At 40.9% G+C, this 20,641-nt stretch overlaps 1 protein-coding gene across 2 annotated transcripts; it reads left to right on the forward strand.

The window, feature by feature from the left end:
* Positions 1-538: 538 nt before the first annotated feature.
* On the forward strand, positions 539-13,348 carry LOC111859288 (interleukin-20 receptor subunit alpha-like). Of its 2 annotated transcripts, none has more exons than XM_072702942.1 (7): positions 539-748; positions 5,059-5,191; positions 5,838-6,040; positions 6,426-6,601; positions 8,141-8,285; positions 9,617-9,756; positions 10,731-13,348. In XM_072702942.1, the coding sequence occupies exons 1-7, from the start codon at positions 694-696 to the stop codon at positions 11,460-11,462; spliced, it is 1,584 nt and encodes a 527-aa protein (XP_072559043.1). In that variant the 5' UTR covers positions 539-693; the 3' UTR covers positions 11,463-13,348. The 2 variants fall into 2 exon arrangements, with proteins under 2 accessions (XP_072559043.1, XP_072559044.1); XM_072702943.1 differs by having other exon boundaries at positions 10,734-13,348.
* Positions 13,349-20,641: the final 7,293 nt, after the last annotated feature.

The following is a 20,641-nucleotide window of genomic DNA, read 5'->3' on the forward strand; positions in this document are numbered from 1 at the left end:
ATTATTACATTGTGGGGACCTGGTTTCCTCATAATGTAACAAAAACCTGTTATTTTGATGTTATGAGGACAATTTTTAGTCAAAAAACTAAAAAAGCCAAAAGTATTGTATTTTGTTGGGTCATTTATTGTTAATGTTAGGACTGGGTGGGTGTTAAGATTGTCAGAGCTGGGATTAGCATTGTGCTCATAGAAATTAATGGATGATCCCCACAAAGATATGAATATAGCATGTGCGTGTGTGTCTGTGTGTGTGTGGTCCAGGTATACATTACATGGTGGGGACCAAATGTCCCTACAGTGCGATAAAATTCTGATTTTTGACATTGTAGGAACCATTTTTTTGAGATATGAATACGCCATGGTTACGCCACGAATACGCCACTTTTCAGATATGAATACGTAGACTGTGAGCGCATGCATGTTTGTGTTTCCTCATAAATGGCGCAATACTAAACAATGAGAAAGCGATGACCTGCGAAAGCTTCCCCCTCCACCACAAACTCCGCCCAGGCTGCACATGAAGTTAACCGTGATTTCAGTAACCCAGCCTCACTGAACAGACTTTGCTCTTACAAACCTGTCCGCCAGGAGAGACACTTGCACTCCGATGTAGTCTACATACTTTAAGAAGCCAACCTGGAGGATTACCACCACAGACTACAATGACATCTGGGCACCTGATGAATCCTCAATGCTAAAGCACATTTTCCTGACGGCACTTTCCCTTCTTTCAATAAGGGTTACAGGTAAATATAATTACCGAAATATCAACGGTTCTCTGTATTCGCATATCTCTTCTCGGTTTAAAACAGTAATATGTTTGATTATTCATTGTGACTAATTAGGCACTGTTTCACAATAGCCACAATCGGGGACTTTTCTGATAAACTTCAAAATGACAAATAAAGCATAACACGTAATGTAGGCTAACTCAATGACAAAACAGCAGTCAAACTTCTCGCGGCCTTTATGGGTCGTAAACGCTATCAACTGTAAATTGATTTAAATCACAACCCAACCGACAGTTTATAATACGACATTAAGTGTTTCCTCTACATAAGCATCAATTGTAAAGAAAAAGCTTACGGTTAGGCCTATATCAATGTGCCAAAAGCAATGATCAAGTGTAACCAAATTCTGTCACACTTTACATTCTGTGAAGACTGTTTCTGTCAGAAGACTGAAACTGAAACCAAATCCAAACTTTATATTTTGAATGTTAAACATCTGAGAGGTGAGAGTGACATTTGGTTGTGCTTGGTCATTGTTTTGATCTGTAAAATCGTAAGATTTTTGTCCCCATAACTCCATAACCTCTCTAATGTATGCCTATGGAAAACAGCCTAATGTATAAATTTGTGCTTTGCAGTTAGGCTACAATTTGGCATAACCACATTTGCCGTATATCAGGGGTCTTAAACTCCAGTCCTGGGGGGCCGGAGCCCTACACAGTTTTTGGTTCACCCTCATTTAACACACCTGATTCAACTCCTTGTGCTAATTACCACACAGCTCTTGAGCTGAATCATTTGTGGTGGAACAGGGAAAGAACTAAGCTACACAGGGCTCCGGCCCCCCAGGACTGGAGTTTGAGACCCCTGCCGTATATAGAGCTTAGTGTAAGAAAGTGTAAGGCAGCTGTGGCCAATCTTATCTGCAAAGGGCCGGTGTGTATGCAGGTTTTTGGGGTAACCTTCAGGTCAGCTGTTCAAACCCAGGTGTGAGGACTCTTCAGCCAATTAGTCCTCTAATTAGTAATCTAATTGATCAGTGATGACACACCACAATAAAATGTGTCCTCTGCATTTTACCCATGTGTGACATAGCAGGGGGCAGCTAATTCAGCACCTGGGGAGCAGTGCTTGGGGGCTGTACCTTGCTTAGAGTACCTCAGTAGTACCTTGCTGGTCAGGGGTTCAAACCAGCACTCCTTCAATTACAAATGCACATTCCTAATCATTAGGCCACCCCTGCCCTCAACCGTTAGTTCCTTTCCTTAAAAAGGGTTCTTGTGGAACGCGTTAACCTTTTTTGTCATGTTAAGCGATGTTAAGTGTCCCTATAATATACATGTAGGCTGCCCCCTGTGCATTTTACTGAGTGGCAAGGTGGATTTTTCTCAGTGCCGGTTAGAGAACAAAGCTGATGTACAACGTTCGACGATTTTCATGGGGGCTGTGATGCACAGAGTACTGGGAAATTTGGATCACAAACTGTATATTTTAGGTAGAACGGCGATGCACTATGTTATATATATAAATAAAAAATATATTATATATTTATTTAAAAAATACATAAAATAAAAGATGGTGCCCCTAGTGGATGGGGTAAGGATAGCCACCATGGCACGATGACGCTGCCCTGATTCCTCTAGAGCAGGGGGTCTCAGTTTCCACGGCCCACCAATACTTACAAAAAATTTGAAAGCAGCTGTAAATTAACAAAACAAAAATTTGTAACTCACCTAATGGGAAGGCTGGTAACTTCTAGGGGTCAGACTGAATGGGGAAAGCTTCCAATTATAACTAGTAACTTGGAAAACTGCAGTTCAAATGGAATGCAGCATGTACAGTAAGTTAATTCTTATATTTGGTCTTCAGTGACACTAATGTTGAAAATCCAGTTTTGCAAAGATAAGTTATCAGAAACAGCATCAAGAAATGTACTTCTTTGTCTGGAGCCAAAACCCTGTTAAAGATTCCTATCTAAAATTTATCTTTAATGCGCTGTCACAAGATAATTCCGCAAAGTTGTTCTGCTCCTTTGTACTCAAGTTTGTGAGCGATCCCTTGCTCAGGTTCACAAAGTGATTTTCAATCCAGCTCACATGAACATCAAAAGCTGGGATATATTCATGCAACCGAGTTTGCAGCTGCAATGCAATTTCCTTTGCAACAGACGCTAGTGGGGACCTGTCTTGCTTTGTCAGAAAATCTAAACGATTCTCAGAAAGTTCCCCTGTTAAGTGCCTCTGGTCCACATGCCCAGTTTCTTTATTGTTACTTCAATTTTACTTTGGACATGAAAAACTGTCATTGACGTGCCTTGAAGGCCAAGACTGAGCTAATTTAAACGGCTGAAAAATATGCAAATTTTGCAAGCCATTCAAAATTATGGAAGTGCTCTGAGAGCTCAAATTTAGAGACAGATTTTTAAAAATCTGTGCCTCATCTTAATTCAAAATGTTGCGTCAGCATCTTGTTTCACAAAAGCCGTTGCACCTCCTCGTGCCAAAGAAGCTGAACATGACTCCTTCCTATTTTCTCACAAAGCACTTGAGATAATCGTGACTGGAAGGGGACACTCTTTATAAAGATAAGTATTTTAACCACGTTATCCAAAAACAAGCTTAAGAAAACAATAAGGTTCCATAGCACTACGTGCTTTGGACCCTTAATAAGCTGAATTTTTTTTAACTTGAGTAATGACTCCATTGGATCAACCCATCATTCCTCTTACTGGGTTCCATTTGTGCCAGAATGGAACCCCATATGCTCTAACCACATCTGTGCTTATTCCCACACATTTTGTCCAATCAATTCCATCGGACACAATAAATGCATTTAGAACGACAAACATGGCTTCAGCAGTTGACTGAGCAGGTAAAGGCTTACAGAAAATAAAGCCTTCACATATGGCTGTTTTTTTTTCATATCTCACGTATATGCAGAGGTGGACGAAGTACACAACTCCATTACTTTAGTCAAAGAATAGAGAATATTACTCCAATACAAGTGAAAAGTGTTCACTTAAAGGTTACTTCACTTGTTCACTTAAGGTTACTTCGGAATATTGGTCTGATTCAGGGCTTTTCAAATCTGGCTCTTGATTCCAAATCAAATTCCAAATGAGGTGTGGGTTGAAATCTGTGTGCCTGTAATCAGAAGGTTGCCAGTTCAAACCCAGCCTCAGCACATCTGTGGGTCCTTGAGCAAGGCCCTTAACCCCCAGCTCCCTGGGAGCTGCTACAGGTGGCTGTCCTTCACAGATGACTCATTATACAAAGAGGGAGGCATAAAGACAATTTCCCCACTGGAAATAAAGTATCTATTATTATCTTCAGTTCTCCCAAGCAGTTATTGATTCTGATTGGCTACAGAGGCTTCACAACTGGTTCACAGGTAAAGGAAGGCAGGGAAATCAGCAGTGCTTGGCCCTTGGGGACCGTCATTTGAATAGCCCTGCTCTAATTAGTTGAATTACTTATGATATGCTGATGAAATATTCTTCTTATTGTTTTTTTCTTAATAAAGTTGTACTGTGCAGTTGGAGGGCAGATTTAATTTTGTAATGTAGGTATTTTTACTATGTAGTTTTTGCATATGGCTGCGGACAATTACAAACAGTGGAACACATTATTTAAGTGTAACAGCTTTAATATAAAAGCACAGTTCCAGTAAAAAATATCGCTTAATTGTTATCTGTGGTCTGTTTTGAATAAAATGTTCTGATTTAGCAGTTTTGTTGATCACTAGATTTTCTTTAGGATTGATAGCGTTTCATCAGCATCAATTCATTGGGCAGGCACAATGTAAAGCGCTTTGAGGCAATGTAATATTGTGAAAATGCACCATATGAATAAACTTGAATTGCATTCAGATAAACAGAATTTCCAGTAAACAATAGACTTGAAATATGAAATGAGTGAATTTGACTAAATTATAATTTGTGGTCGCAATGATTGTTTAATTTTCTGTTTTCTTACTCAAACCATACCGTCTAATAAATAATTTCTTTATCTAAATGCTTTAGTCAAGTCAGAAGCTCAGGAAGTTTATGGGGTTTTGAAACAAGATGAGGGAACATAGTGTGGTTACATGAACTTCTCTGTACCTAAATTCAACACTGTTAACTTTCGCCTCAACGGAAGCTATTTAAAATATGTTTGAAATAAACGAGTAAGAAAATGTAGCCTTTATTAAATGAAAAGGAGTTGTGTCTGAAATCTAAATAATTATAAAAATTCAATAGCATGTCTCATTTAATGACTTTATATTTAACTGTATGGATTGATCATTCCAGTTAAAGCAATCAGTAACTTTTGTGTTCCTCATAGCCGTCACTCATGGAGCTGCTGTCGCTCCACCCCAGGATGTCAAGTTCAAGTCTATAAATCTGCGGAACATAGTGGAGTGGAGTCCTGGACCAGGGACACCGAAGGGGACATGGTACGCTGTGGAGTATGCAATGTAAGGGATTCTCCAGGTCAATCAGCTACTGGCGTGATCAGCCTCTAGTTCTGGTTCGTCTGTATCACTTTACCCAAATACTCCATTGTCATATACAGTAGCAACAGAAGAGTGGCAATCAAATACTGTGTATCTTTCCGAATTGCCAGTGTTCAGAATTACTTCTGCTTAACTGTATGACTGCTGGTTGGCTTGGTGGTTAACACTGCGGCCTCACGGCCTCCAGTGCTGTGAGTTGAATCACTGTCACTGTTTGGGTGGCGTTTACACGCAGATTCTCTCCTGTAGTTCAAATGCATGTGGGTAGGTGAACTGGGGCTTTTTAAATCGAGTCTGATTATGTGTGCTAGCTCGTGCCCTCAGATTGACTGACATCTGCTCCAGGCTGTTTCCTACAATAAACTCCTGGCACAACACAACCCATGTTGGATAAGTCGTTACAGAATATGGATGTATAGCCTAACTACCAGATCCTGTTTTTGTGTGAAAAACACAACAATGTGAAAGTAGACTATTACTTGAAAGAAAATGAAGAACAAAGAACAAAGGAGGTGTTGACTCATGTCAGCTCCTTGGTGAGGGTCTTGCCATGCTACTCCAGCCGGGTTTTTAAAAGGTCTGAAGTTGAGACTGTTCCTTCCTGCAGATACGGAGAAGAGGACAAGGCAGCACCCGGCCAGGAGGTATGGAAAGGGGTCAAGGCATGCAAGAAGCTGAAGAAGACGATGTGTGACCTATCTGATGAGACCAGTGACCCGGATGAAAAGTACTATGCCAGGGTCAAGGCTGTGGGCAAGAACGGAGCCTCAGAGTGGAACCACACAGACCGATTCGACCCCGTCTTAGACAGTAAGCCGACCTGTCAATCACCAACATCATTAAATTGACCACAGTACCTCTGTATTTCATTGTGTATGTGTGTATTATTCATAGTTTACTATGTGTAGTAATAAACGTAAATATCTTGATATGTAATTACAGTATAATTAAGTTCAGAAAATGTACACTTTTTGATGAAAACCTTGATGGCATACATTTTTTTATTGAGATGTGTAGCTACAAGAAGGGCTTTAATTGATTTCTTGATCTAAATTCCTTTTGAATTTGCTGCACACATATGAGGTATTGAGTTTAACATCAGTAAGCTGACAGACATAAAAGCCCTTGTAGCAGTGGGTGCTGCAGGCTGAGGTGTCTGATGCATGTTTTTGGTTTCATTTTCTCTACTTATCAGCAACCTTTGGACCACCGGTCGTTAACATTGTGGTGAAGGAGCGTCACATGTTCTTCAACCTCACGGGTCCAATGAGATGGAGTAACAAAGAAAGCAATGAACCTATGGCAGAGTACTATCCGGAGAGCCTGATGCTGTACAACCTGTCCGTCCACAACAACAGGACTGGGCAAACGGTTGGTATTTCTTTGAAATTCCTACTGCTTCTTGGAAATGAGGCCATGAAGTTCATTGTCACTCTGTGTTCTTACATTTATCAAACCACACAGGAAGTTGGAAGCCTCTGTCAATGTGTATGTGCAATTAAAGTGTAACTACAGCACAGGGGTGACAGTTATCTGTGAATTTATGGATGTTTTGTTAAATACACAAACACCCACACCTGCACACATACACACACACACACACACATTATATATATATATATATATATATATATATAATTAGTGCTATCAAACGATAATTTTTTTTTAATCAGATTAATCACAGGGTTGCTGTGGATTAATTTCGATTAATCACGATTAAATGTCATTCATTTTTAATCTATATTAAACGCATTTCATTTTGCATGAGCAAGCAGACTCAAGAAAAAAGGGAATACATATGCACTTAACATGTTTATTGAATGTCTTGAACAAGAGTCGGATGCATTCCATTTGCCACAGAAGTGCAATACCATGGACCCTTATCAAAAAGCAAGATTTTTTGCTTAGCCGGACAACTTGTCGTATTTAAGGTACCTTCGTTTAAATTGTCTTTATCTTCGTTCACTTACAATTAGCCCGAACTACCGTAAATCCGACAAATAATCCGACTAATCATGAAATCCAATTCTAGCTCGGTTAATTGCCATTGTTAGCAATATCAGTTGATAACACATTACGCGCGGTGCTTTACATATAAAACTCCGTAGCAACACGTCCACAGATAAGTTGGACGGTATAGTGTGTGCGACCGATTTATTGAGCCACAAATGAGAAATAGTGCTTGAACAGTATAAAACTACAACTTTCCCTGCTGTTGATAAAAGGCGCAGCCGTCTCGGATTCTGAACTCGGGATCCTCTGTGCTGCTCCGAGATATTTCTCAGATCTCTGAGAAACGGGAGCGCGCATGTTATCACTTCCGGCTTCAAAACTCGGAATCCGAGTTCCCAGGGCAAATGGAATGCACCAAAACTGCCCGAAATGGGTTGACAGAGACATTTCTGGGATTTTGAGTCATTCTGCGCTGCAGATGGGTTAATTGCGTTGAAAATTTTAATCAGATTAATCATGATGATGGATTAATCCACGTTAACCCGTTAATTTTGACAGCCCTAATATATACATACATACATACACATATATATATTGCTGTTTCTCTTAGCGTTTGGGGTTCAGTATCAAAACTCCAGAATTATTCTTTAGTTTGCTGTATGGAAATGTGTCGCGCTGAAGTGTAAATGTGTAGAGTTGGTGAGCATGGTAGCTGAGGGAAAACAGCTCTGTCTAGCACATAATCACTATGTAGATGGTGCAGATTTCTGTCTTCAGCCTGAAGAATGCCATGAGTCATTACCATGCTTCAGCTTCTTAGCACAGCACTTCAAAAACGTCATGTGTCCAAAAAATGTGTCATATACTCTTTTTCATTTTCCTTTCATGGCAAGGGTGTCTTTAGTCAAAATTCTTTAGATTTCTTGGTGTCATTTAATTATCTTTTTCTGTTGTCAGGAGATCCACCTTCTTGACGACACCTCAAAGGAGCTATTTTTGCGAGACTTCAACACTCTGTACTGCGTCTCTGCAAGCATCTATTTCGCATCACGTCCCACAAAAGCCCAGGCGTCTTCGAAGCAGTGTGTGACGACGGGAAAAGGTAAGTATGCCGTCTGTGGTGCACGCTTTCTGATGGTGGGCACAGCTAACTGAAAAGTTAGCTTTGATAACTGCTAATTCGCTAACTCCAAAGTTTAATGTGATAATGCTAAACTGATATTTTTATTATATTAATTTAGCTTTGGTTTGGTTTTGGGCTCTGAAACCCTTAAAAACATACCTAGAGCTGAAATTCTAACCTGTTTAGCAATGTAGTTCCGCAGGGCTGGAGTGATTACTTGGGGTTATTTAGGATCTACCCAGTTGGGCATCATTGGATTCTGTAGATTTGTTGGAATAAATATTCTTCCAATGAAATTCCGTTTGTGAGACATAAGGGTTTTTGTTGGAGGAGTCCTATCCCTCGACTGGCCCATGCTGACATTTTTGCCCTCAGTGAAGCCACTTGGGGACTACAAACATGGCGCCTATTACCCAGAACTAGGAAGGGGGGGTCTCAGCTCTTTATTGCTCTATAGCTCTGTCAATCAGAAAAGGAAAATAACCAGGGCCAGGATTTCTTGTTTAGCCAAGTTAACTTGTCACATTTAAGACAGTCTGGGCTAGATGTAAGTGAACAATGATAAAATCCATTTAAACTATGGCACCTGAAATCCGACAAGTTATGCGACTAAGAAATCCCGCTTTGTGATACAGGCCCCAGCTTTCCATTTAGTTAAGGGTACCCCAGTTTAAACAGACTTTATGTTTGTTCACTCACATTTAGCCCAGACTACCTTAAATACAACAAGTTATCAACCAATTACATCACGTAGTCATCCAACAGCGTGCCACATAGAGGCTTTGTCCCATTTGCCCCACCAAGTACACACTATCACACCTAGCGCAAATATCCAAGGATGTCTGGGCCCTCAAATAAGCCATAAACAGCATGGTTAATGGGCACTTTATCCACGCTTTGGTAAATCCCTCATGGAAGCGATCTTTGGCAAAGTATACAGACCACAATGCACTGCATCAGTGATGACTAATGTTTACACTGAACATGAGGAAGTCTGTATGTCAGAGCACAACCTCCCTGGCTACCATTAGCTTCACAAGTACAAGTAGTGAAATATAAAACTAGTGTGAATAACTCGTCATGAATGCAGTCACAGGTAATTCTGTTTTTTTTTTTTTTACTCACTCTGTTGCAGCCCCTAATCAAATGGCACCCTAACGATCACCTATATCACTTAAAGGGTGGGCCAGCCCTGCAGCTATGTGTGTGTGGGTGTGTGTTTGTGTGAGCCTGTGTATTCAGTAGGTAAACAAGCGAACCTCTGGCAGGAACTTTTCTGACCTTGTCATCCCCCATGCCCTGGTCCCCAGTCCCCCAGGAAACACGGGCGCTGGTGCTGACCCTGGGGGGTATCCTGCCTTTAATGATTATCCTGCTGCTCTTGGTCTTCGTGGGGGTTCCCGTGTACCACTATGTTTTCTGCTACAAACAAAAACACCCCCCCAATCTGGTAAGCCAAACCTGATGCCTTAGTTTCCAGTGACGTCAGTCTTTTCACTGTTGGATTATCATGATCTCGCTGTTGTTATAACTGTCTTACTGATATAGTTATCCTGTTGATATCTCTATCCTGCTGTCATAGCTATCTCGCTGATATCTCTATCCTGTTGATATCTCTATCCTGCTGTCATAGCTATCTCGCTGATATCTCTATCCTGTTGATATCTCTATCCTGCTGTCATAGCTATCTCGCTGATTTCTCTATCCTGTTGATATCTCTATCCTGCTGTCATAGCTATCTCGCTGATATCTCTATCCTGTTGATATCTCTATCCTGCTGTCATAGCTATCTCGCTGATATCTCTATCCTGTTGATATCTCTATCCTGCTGTCATAGCTATCTCGCTGATATCTCTATCCTGTTGATATCTCTATCCTGCTGTCATAGCTATCCCACTGATATCTCTATCCTGTTGATATCTCTATCCTGCTGTCATAGCTATCCCACTGATATCTCTATCCTGTTGATATCTCTATCCTGCTGTCATAGCTATCTCGCTGATATCTCTATCCTGTTGATATCTCTATCCTGCTGTTATAGCTATCTCGCTGATATCTCTATCCTGTTGATATCTCTATCCTGCTGTCATAGCTATCTCGCTGATATCTCTATCCTGCTGTCATAGCTATCCCACTTCTGAATAACATTATATGCATAATAAATCAGCATTTGCGGTAACAAGCTAATTCATTTAGATTCTGCTATAGTGTCAATAACATATAGTCTGTCAAATATACAACCTGAAATTTGGTAAAGGTAGTGAGAGGAATCATTTCGGTTTCAATCATTGTGAATGAGAAGCACGAAAGGGGTCAAGACTTCACTTGTGTGAAACTAAGATTAGATAATGGTCTGCTAATTGTTTCAAATGGGCAAAATGTAATCCATTGCTGGACTAACGACAACATGCTGCCCCCCCTTAGCAGCTGGTCCCGCACCTCCCGGAGTTCCAGCACTTTTATTCCGACATGCTCCTGAAGGTGAACTTCATCTACGTCGACAACGCCATGGCCGAGTTGGACCCTGAAGACCAGGGAAGAGCCAAAGGCCCTCAAAAAGCCTCCCTCCATCCTGCCCACCAATCAGAGATGGAGATGCTTCTTGCCCACCAATCAGAGAGGCAGATGCTCCCGGCATACGCCGCCCAGCAAGGAGCCCATGAGGGGGTTGTGAAGGCGGAGCCAAGGACTGTGGTTCAGCAGGAGGTTCACGGTGTAGAGGTGACTCAGAGCAAGCACTCCAACTACGGCTTCGTGCTCAAGGCTCAACCGGTGGAAGAGGTGGCCAAGGTTACCCAGGCATGCCTGCCGTTTGCTGGCGAGGGCCAAGTTCCCGGTGACAGGGTGGGCGGAGCCTCTGCTGCATACAAACAGCAGTGGCAGGCTGCCTGTCCGGGCCTCCAGGAGGAACACGAGACAGAAGAAGGCACCATAGTGAACTGGGACCCGCAGACCGGCACGATTCAGCTCCCTCTGCTCTCTGACTTTGAGCCAGAACTCGAGCCTGTGGAGGAAGTGAGCCTGCGCTGTGACGACGCCCATTCCTTTGATGTCTTCTCTAAAGTTTACATCAGGCGCTCGCTAGATGGGTCCACTGAGTTCGAAGATGATCTGACCAAAATGGAGAACATTTGGGCTCTCCAGGTCAACATGTGAAAATGAGACATTTTGAAATCAGTGATATTCCACTGTTTGCCAAATCTTACAATGTCATGCGCAGGGTGTTTGTGGAAGGTGTGCACAGCTGCCGTGTACAAAAAATAATGAAGGAAGAATTATAGTGTTGATTTAATTAGTTAATGTTTGCTTTTATTCGCTTTTTAAAACATGATGTTTTCATTTTATACAATGTGTTATACATTAGCATGGCTATTTAAATCTAGTTAATCTCAGACTAAAATATTTCATTTTAATTACGACTGGGCGTCAAAACGAAAACGACAATTATCACGATATATTTCCCTCCATATCGACGTGCCAAATACTCGATAAAAGTTCGAAATAATTTAAGATCAAACACTTACTGGTGACACTTTTGGTATCACTAAATGAGGTCACTTTCTCTTTGACTACGTTAGGACAAGTGTTGCGCTGTAAACTGCCCCTCTGCTATGGATTGTTTCCCCTGATGTAATTGTTACAGTGAATAGTGAAATTGGTTTGATGTCATATCATTTCCAGGTGCGACAGTGCCGAGTTTGAAGCTAATTGCCACATTATAGGTATGAAAAGAAAACAGAATAGGAGAAATTTTGCACCAGGATTGCTTCCACAAAGGGAAATTAAGTTGTCATAGCGGAATGCATCACTTTCGCATTTTAATGAAACAGTAGTAACTGTCATATTTGCAATTTTATAGAAGGTTATTAATAATTTGATTGTAAAATACCAGAAGCGAAGCCATTGGCTTTAAAAAGAGGGATTACGTCAGAGGAGGCAATCCGGGTCAAGGGGGGAGTTTAGAGCACAATACAGTGGAGCACAAGCGCAAGCACAGCCGTAAAAACGGGGAAAGTCCACAGTAAAGTTCAGTCCATGAGAAATCCCGACAGTAATAATCCACAGAGTATTAAGAATGGATAGGGAGATCGCACAGCAGGGCGTTTTTTTCAAAGATGACTAAAATTACCCGGGGTGAGTTTCCTCGAAGCCTTCTAAACGCTATGCCGCAAAAAAACTTACACGGGAAAAAAAAATCTGTTCTTACACGGGAAAGCAAGTGCGAAAGTAAGAGCATTTTATTTTTTTGCTCAGTAAATTATCGATATCGACCATTTGGAATTTTTTTTTATCGTGAAAAGATTTTTGGCCATATCGCCCATCTCTAATGTTAATACGTATGTATAATGAGCGAATATGAAGGTATAAATAGCTGTTAGGATATAATAATGTAATATATAGTATAAGACTCTCTGTGTAGTATAATTTTTGTATTCATTTTAGTATTAAATGATTATTGCAGCAACTTAGCAACCTGATACAGTGAACCAGTCTAAATCAAACGTTACGGAGAGTGAGTTTTAGCCTGGTGCGAGTATGGGTAATGAAGTTACACCAGTGAGCATTCACTACAGAGCATTCACTACAGAGCATTCACTGCCAGTTTACTTTATGATAGAGTGAATGTACATCCGCAATTATTAATGCTTGTTCATTATGTTGATTTATTAAATATCCTGTATTACCACATAGTCAGGTGAACTCTGCAATCTAATTGTACTCGTTTTGTATTCTGTTCCCAGTTTGGTCAAACATTCACTCGACTGGGTAATATCTTTTTTTTCAATTTATTGGGACATCTCTGTTTACCGTGGTAATGTAAACTGTAAAAACCTTTACAGGAAATCCACCACTGAGACAAAGTCCTCATGGTATGAGATTTTATCTTTGCTGACAGAAGGATGGAAAGTAAATTGCTATCTAGACTAGTATCACTGTTTAAGGTTACTACTTTTTGCTTTAATATTATTTGTAAAAGTGTTTATTTTAGGCAGATGATCATTGTATTTGGCACACACTTAATTAAAAAATGTAAAAATCCAGCCATTCTCAGTCATATTTACCTCTTTACGACAAATATTACACTAATTTACATAATGACCACTTGAGGGCGACACTTCGGTGTGACTGTTAGCCCAGTCGCCTCACCTCCCGGCCACCTGGTTTGGCTGCTGCTCCTTCTATGTTTGTATGCTTACATGTTTTCTCTGTGTTTGTGCTGATTTTCTCCTGCTTCTCCGGTTTCCTCACGTTATTCAAAGGCATGCAGTTTGGAGAACTGGCATCTCTAAATTTCCATTATATCTATTTGTATGTATGTGTGTGTGTGTGTGTATATATGTGTATATATATATATATATATATATTTTCCAAATGTATCATGATGGCCAGTGCAATCTACTCTAATGATTAACTGGCAGGTGACTTGATTTTTGTAGCGAGAGAATTCCTGCTGTTACAATCACTGATCCAGAAATAGCCATCTGAGATCTAACCAGAAGTATTTCCACAAGATAATTAGAAGTAATTCAGCAACAGGACTGAAAGTACTAAAAAACAGGCCCAAATGTAGAGCCTTTGGTAAGGATTGATGTATGGGATTGCCTGGGTATTATTTTCTGAAAATGCTTTGTAATAATTTGTACAACAACAAGCAGATTGTTCTTACAAATCAAGCTGACCGGCTGGACAGATCGAAGAAATCCCCTTTGCTGGCAGTATGTGGAAGTCAGATGAGGGAAGGACATTGTATACAGATGAAATTGGCTACTACACAGCAATAAACACGAGACTTCTGTGTCCAAACATCCCCTCTAGTCCACAGGATCTCTCATGGTACAAACAGGACTTGAGCATAATGCCTCACCTAAACAAATTGCGCTGTTCCCACCTCATGCAAGGAAGTGAAACGTGGCTGAAATCGCTGATGCGAATGCGGCATTGTTCACATCGCTTCACGGTCAGCCGCATGACAGTCCACAGTGAAGCGACGGGAGGGTCCTGCAGGTCTGTGCTTGAGAATCACCTCATTATGCTCAGCTCACATTTTTGTCTTTCTCACCCTAATTGTGAGGCATCAAACACACGCTGATGAATTTTGGCCTTTTATCAGCAAGCATGTCTGTATGAGGGAGCATCTTTCCTTCTATTCCTATTCACAAGAAAAAACCTTCAAATGTCTGTGTCACGTTCGGAAGGCAGGCGAGCCGTGGAAGCAGGCGAGAGCAGCCAGGAAGTCAGGTAAACGGGGTTTATTGAGGGAGGGAGGGACAGGCACGGACATCTACGGACACTACAATGACGGATCTGGGGAAACTAACTGAGACACGGACTAAATTCAAAAGACAAGTTAATAATAATAATAATAATACATTTTATTTTCAGCGCCTTTCAAAACACCCAAGGTCACTTAACACAACAAATCACAAATACATAAATAAATAAATAAAATTAAAAAAAAAAAAAAAAGTTGAACATACTGTAACAGGCAACAGGTGATCACAATCAGGGATTCACACGAGGTAATGAAGGGGGCGTGGCACACATCAGGATCGGACGGAGCGGATCATGACACTCTGTATGTAGAAAAAGGCAGTTAAATTATCACATCCCATGAAAAGACAAGATTTATTGAGTGTTGTGCTGTATGCGGAGGTTTGTGTTTTGTGTATTTTAAATTGATATCAACAAAACAAGATAATATAAGGCATATAACATGAAATATGACAAGGAGGCAGAAAAATCCAGAATGAGGAAAAACTAGATGGAGGGGTGCACATTGTGCAGATGCAGTAATAATGCATTTTAGGTATGAGGAAAGTGGAATCAGCACTGAAGGTACAGAGAAAAGGGAGGACAGGTGTCCACAAAAGATTTAATATCATCATTCAAGGATGCTTTTGCATTTTCACATGATTTGTGGATAGTTTTAATCTTTCCAGTTAGGTAATACTGTTTTTTAGCAGTGATTATTGATGCTACCAAGTAATATGTCATAATCCTGAGCAGCCTTTCATTGAATTACTGTCCCGGGTGGGTTATTCCTCTGTGACGCCATGCTGGGAAAAAGATTGGTTCATTATTAATTAAAAGCACAAGGTTATGCCCAAATGGAGAAGGAGTAAATGATGAAAGACTGTAATTAAGAATTTCATTTGAAGTTCCAACAGTTGTAAGCTATGCCAACAAAAAATTCCGGTGGCCTTGGTCATGTGGCAATAAAGATTCTGATGCTGATTCTGAAATATCTAAGTATATGATGAACTTCTCTGGAAGGGGGGGGGGGGGGTCCTGGACTTCAACATCCCAGCTGAATTTGGATGTAGGCAGAATCTTGCATTTTGTTCAGTTTACGGAGTTGCTACACCCACTACTATAGATACTAATCAGATCATGAACTGATGGGAGAGAGGACACTCAGATACCATCACTTTGCCTTATTGAAGCAGTCAAGGGTTCAGTAAAAAGTGTAAACAGGAGCTTTGTGGATCTCCTCTGTTGTCATGGTTTAGATATAGTTTGGATATATATGAAAAGCATCGATACCTTATGTATTTTTAAATATATTGTAATATATTTTGCAATATATTTTGAAATGTATGAATGAATAGACACGCAAACAACGATTTTCTAATTAATGTTTTTTATGGAATACGTAATGTCATTAAATCCATAATGAAAATATTTTTTAGATATTTCAATTGTGATTACGAAATAGGCCTACACCTTTGACAAAAAATATACTGAGATGTTCATCTATCTAAATATATTTTTGTTTTGTATAGTTAACATGAGTCACTGAAATGTTTCTGCTCTTTCCGGAAACATGGAGGATTGGAAATCAAAAGTAAAGAGCAAACGAATAACATCCGCAATCTGTTCTCTGCCACTAGATGGAGCAATTTCTCCGTCATAAAAGCATAATTTGGAGAAGTAGCCTAACAGTTCCATCAGACACGGGATTTTTAAATTTATCTATTCATCCTTCTCCCACAAAGCTTATCTAATACAACGTCGTGATGTGTCTACCTGAAATGCCGAAGGTTAGACACATCGAAGCATAGGGAATGAAGTATAAACATATATAAAAATAGTATAAAAATTTTTTAAAATTCATTTTGTATTTTACGGTCTTTTCTGGTGTCTGGTTACACCTGCTAGCTTCGTATGTCTGATGCATCTGCCACTTAGTGTTACTGCAGGTGACAGTGAGATTACAGCCATGCGCCTTTTAACGATGGAGATTGTGCAGGGTTGCCACTGGAGTGTGATTTGCAGTTCGTGGCAAGTCTGCACACGCTTCTACATATATGTAACTGTTATATTACCTTGTGAATAGCCTGTGGGATTTGGAAACTACCCCGAGGCTTTTGATGTAGCTAATGTTAGGTTTAATTTAGATTTGCCGCAAGATTTTCTGCGTGACTCAGAAAGCGTGAGAGTCACGCCACGCGTAAGAGTTGGCAAACCCGACAGTGTACTTACACAAACTTGCATAGCAGGCTATAGCGTACTACACACTTGAGCTCTCTTTAGTGAGCCGGATCATTTAGTTCAGCTCAGGTTTTGTAATTCAGGAAAATTTAGCAATGTTTTGACCTATGATTAATATGTGTGCACGTATACCACTTCAATTACTAAATGTAATTATACTAAACCGCATTATTTACATTACGTTTGGTATAAAAACATTAATGTAAAAACATCAAACACTATTACACGCGTATTGAATGTTGTAAATTAGCGTTTCGCTACGAACGCTAAACGCAGTGTACCTGGGGCGCTGTTAGATTTACAGTCCTAATATGCCTTTGAAGGCTGTTAGAAGAACTCGGTCGAAATAACGGTTTATCTTACCAATTCTAAATTTAGCCTTTGCGCTGTCTGTGATATTAAAATGCATCCAAAAGGAGCTTCGTCTGCGACTGGCACTCATCTTGTTTTCTGCTGTTCGTGCACCCCTCTCGTCTCTGCCCACCCCTCAGACAGCCCACCCCCCCTTGACCTGACCCCCCCGATCCTTGTCTGTCATCACACATGATTGCTCATTGGTCACATCAATCAACATTGTGTATCTAGACCTGTTTACATTTTGAAATAAATCGCACCAAAACTGAAGCAATGGTGCATTGTGACAACAAAGAGGATGGAAAGCTCATCCTTCTGAACAGGATCACCATATTTGTTATCAATTCATTTGCTCTATTTGACCTTTAATGGATCTTATTGCCACTGCACAAAAACAGTATATGGATGAAAATCTACACTTGAAAATGTACACGTGACCACACCAAAAATCACCTCGAAATTCGGAAACTCGACCCGCAATGATAGAAGGTGGCTGAGGGTGAAAATGGAGCCTGCATCTCTTATCTTTCGGACAGAACCGTCTCCCATCTAAATTGATTCTGAGGATCTTCTTGCAAACTTTCTAGGAGCATCGTCAGTGATTCTAACTGTGGGGCGCAAGAGTTCTGAATATTCTTTGAATGAAGTTGATTTTTCATTGCAATCCTCTCTGTTCTGTAAATTTTACTGGATAAGTGACTTTACCCAGTGGCAGAGAAGGAGGGAGACCGGAGGGCAGGAATGTCAGGGTCAGTGTCCATCCATCCCTGTCCTATATGTATGTTCCCATTTGACCAGCAGGTGTTGCTGACCATCCTGTTACCGCTGTCATTTAGCCCTAGTCCCTATTGTGTTTCTCTGCGCCCAGGGCTGTCATGTAGCTTGATGGGTTGGATGAGTAGCTCAGAAAATAACACCCCTCTAGTTGTGGGTTCAAGGTTGTCCTGTGCTTGTACTGATTGGCTAATTGAGTTATGCTTTTCACCTGTCCTGCGTCATGACCTGTTAGTGGTGTATTTAAGCTGCTTTTGTTCCTTGTTGGTTTGTTGTGTCTGTTTTTCCCGTGTGACTGTTTCCCTGTGTAGCACTGTATTTGTGGTTGTATTTTTGAGAGTTTTCCCCCTGTGTAGTTATAATAGTCTGGTTTACATATTACCCCCATCAAAAAAACCCAAATAGCCAAATACCTTGTATTGGGTTTAATTACCTATGGGTTGAGGTTTAGTTGGGTATGGGTTATGGTTGTCATTATTAGAATTAGTGTTATGCCCATAGGAATGAATGGATTGTCTCCACAAAGATATGAATGCAAATATGTGTGTTTTAAACTGTTAGAAATATATATTAGATGACTGAACTGAAAGTCAAATAATAAATCTTTGGCCATATCCTAATTCAGGGGCTGCATCCTTCTAAGGCTGCATTCAAAGATCAAATGCTTCACGGCACTGCGACAAGGCTGTCCCGTTTCGAAGGCTCCTTCACAGGCGTCACGGCACTGCAACAAGGCTGTCCCGTTTCGAAGGCTCCTTCACAGGCGTCACGGCACTGCAACAAGGCTGTCCCGTTTCGAAGGCTCCTTCACAGGAGTCACGGCACTGCGACAAGGCTGTCCCGTTTCGAAGGCTCCTTCACAGGCGTCACGGCACTGCGACAAGGCTGTCCCGTTTCGAAGGCTCCTTCACAGGAGTCACGGCACTGCGACAAGGCTGTCCCGTTTCGAAGGCTCCTTCACAGGCGTCACGGCACTGCGACAAGGCTGTCCCGTTTCGAAGGCTCCTTCACAGGCGTCACGGCACTGCGACAAGGCTGTCCCGTTTCGAAGGCTCCTTCACAGGCGTCACGGCACTGCGACAAGGCTGTCCCGTTTCGAAGGCTCCTTCACAGGCGTCACGGCACTGCGACAAGGCTGTCCCGTTTCGAAGGCTCCTTCACATGCCATCTAGCAATGCATCTGTTTTTCCACTGGGTAGTGAAGGATTCACCTGATGGATTCTTTGCAGCCCAATATCTTCATTGAACGGCCCTTCGAAGGATGTAGCCTACAATAGCTCCATCCTTTGAAGGATGCAGTCCCTGAATTTGGACACAGGCTTTATTAGCTTGCTTTGCGTGTAAGCCTAATTCTGTCAGGGTCAGCTCCTGTTGTCAGTCTGTTTTACCCTGCTCCCTGTCGGCCGCATGGCTCAACTCCTTGAGCGTCCGGTTGTCTGTGAACCCCTCTGTCTTTGTATTGTTTCATCAGATTTTCTAGTTACTGTGATTTTGTGGTTTGCTTTCTGTTTTTGGTTTCTTGTTTTGTGCTTTGGTTGTGTTTTACCTGCCTTTCTTATTCCCCTGTGTTAGATTCTGTTTCCTTGTTTCTGTCAGTGTCTTAGTCTTCCTCTCCCAGTCCATTGATTGTGGCCTGTTTTCCCAGTCTATGTTAATTAGTCTCGCCTGCCCTGTGTTAGTCTTGTTACCCAGTTTAGTTTCAGTGTTTAAGTCCCTCCCTCAGTTTAGTTCCCCAGTGGTTCGTTGATTGTGATTGTTTGATTGTGATTGCTGATATTAGCTGTAAGATGTATGTTCTGCCTGCCTGCACCCATTTGTAATTAAACCACATACATACGTAATTAAATTTAAAAAATTAAAATTTTTCCCCTTAGCTTTTGACCCCTCGTGGTCTTTTTCTTTGTAGTATTCCGAGTGTTTTCTGTTTTTGTTAATAAACCCCGTTTTGTCCTTCGAGCCGCAAGTGGGTCGTCCACATTTCTGCCTTCATCATGCCTCGTTCTCGTGCCTGAACCGCCTCGTTTTGTAACAAATTCACCAACAAAGGTGAAAATCACCAATTACTCAGTCAGGTGTTGGGTATTTATCAATATCAAAAATGCAAAGAGCAAACTTGTGTTCTAGGCAAGAGTGTTCTTGTTAACTTGCCTCCCAAGAACAAACTTGGGACACAATGAATCATGAGATTGTTTTCCTTGGTCAGGATGCAACCGATGCATCCTTGATCCTTAGGGCTGGACAAGAACGACATCTGGGGATTTTTACTGTTCTACCTCTTTCGTTCTGTTCTTGAGTATTGGAACTGTACTTTGGCAATGGAAGATGATTTCAATCAGGCAATGTGAACACAAGAACAGTCAAGTACACATATTGAGAAACATCCTGGGTTACTTGTCTGATTGTCCATCATAGATTGTATCGTTACATCGCCCAGTCCTACGCCATTGCTGTGTCTGTCATGGTTCTTACTGTAATGTCATGGAAAAGGTGGTCATAGTACAAATGAGAAATAAATATTTATAAATATATTAATATTTCGATGTATAAATACTATAAATGACATTTTAAGAAATGGAAATTAAGATACAATAAAATATGACCCAAATGTGGAAAGATTGTGTGATTTGTCATGTATGTAGAATGTGCAATAAATGAATAAGTGTTATTTCAGAGTTACGTGTCACAAATATGACTTGGGGCATTTGGGTAAAAGC

Source organism: Paramormyrops kingsleyae, chromosome 19 (genome assembly GCF_048594095.1).
Source record: "Paramormyrops kingsleyae isolate MSU_618 chromosome 19, PKINGS_0.4, whole genome shotgun sequence".
In the NCBI taxonomy this organism is placed as follows: domain Eukaryota; kingdom Metazoa; phylum Chordata; class Actinopteri; order Osteoglossiformes; family Mormyridae; genus Paramormyrops; species Paramormyrops kingsleyae.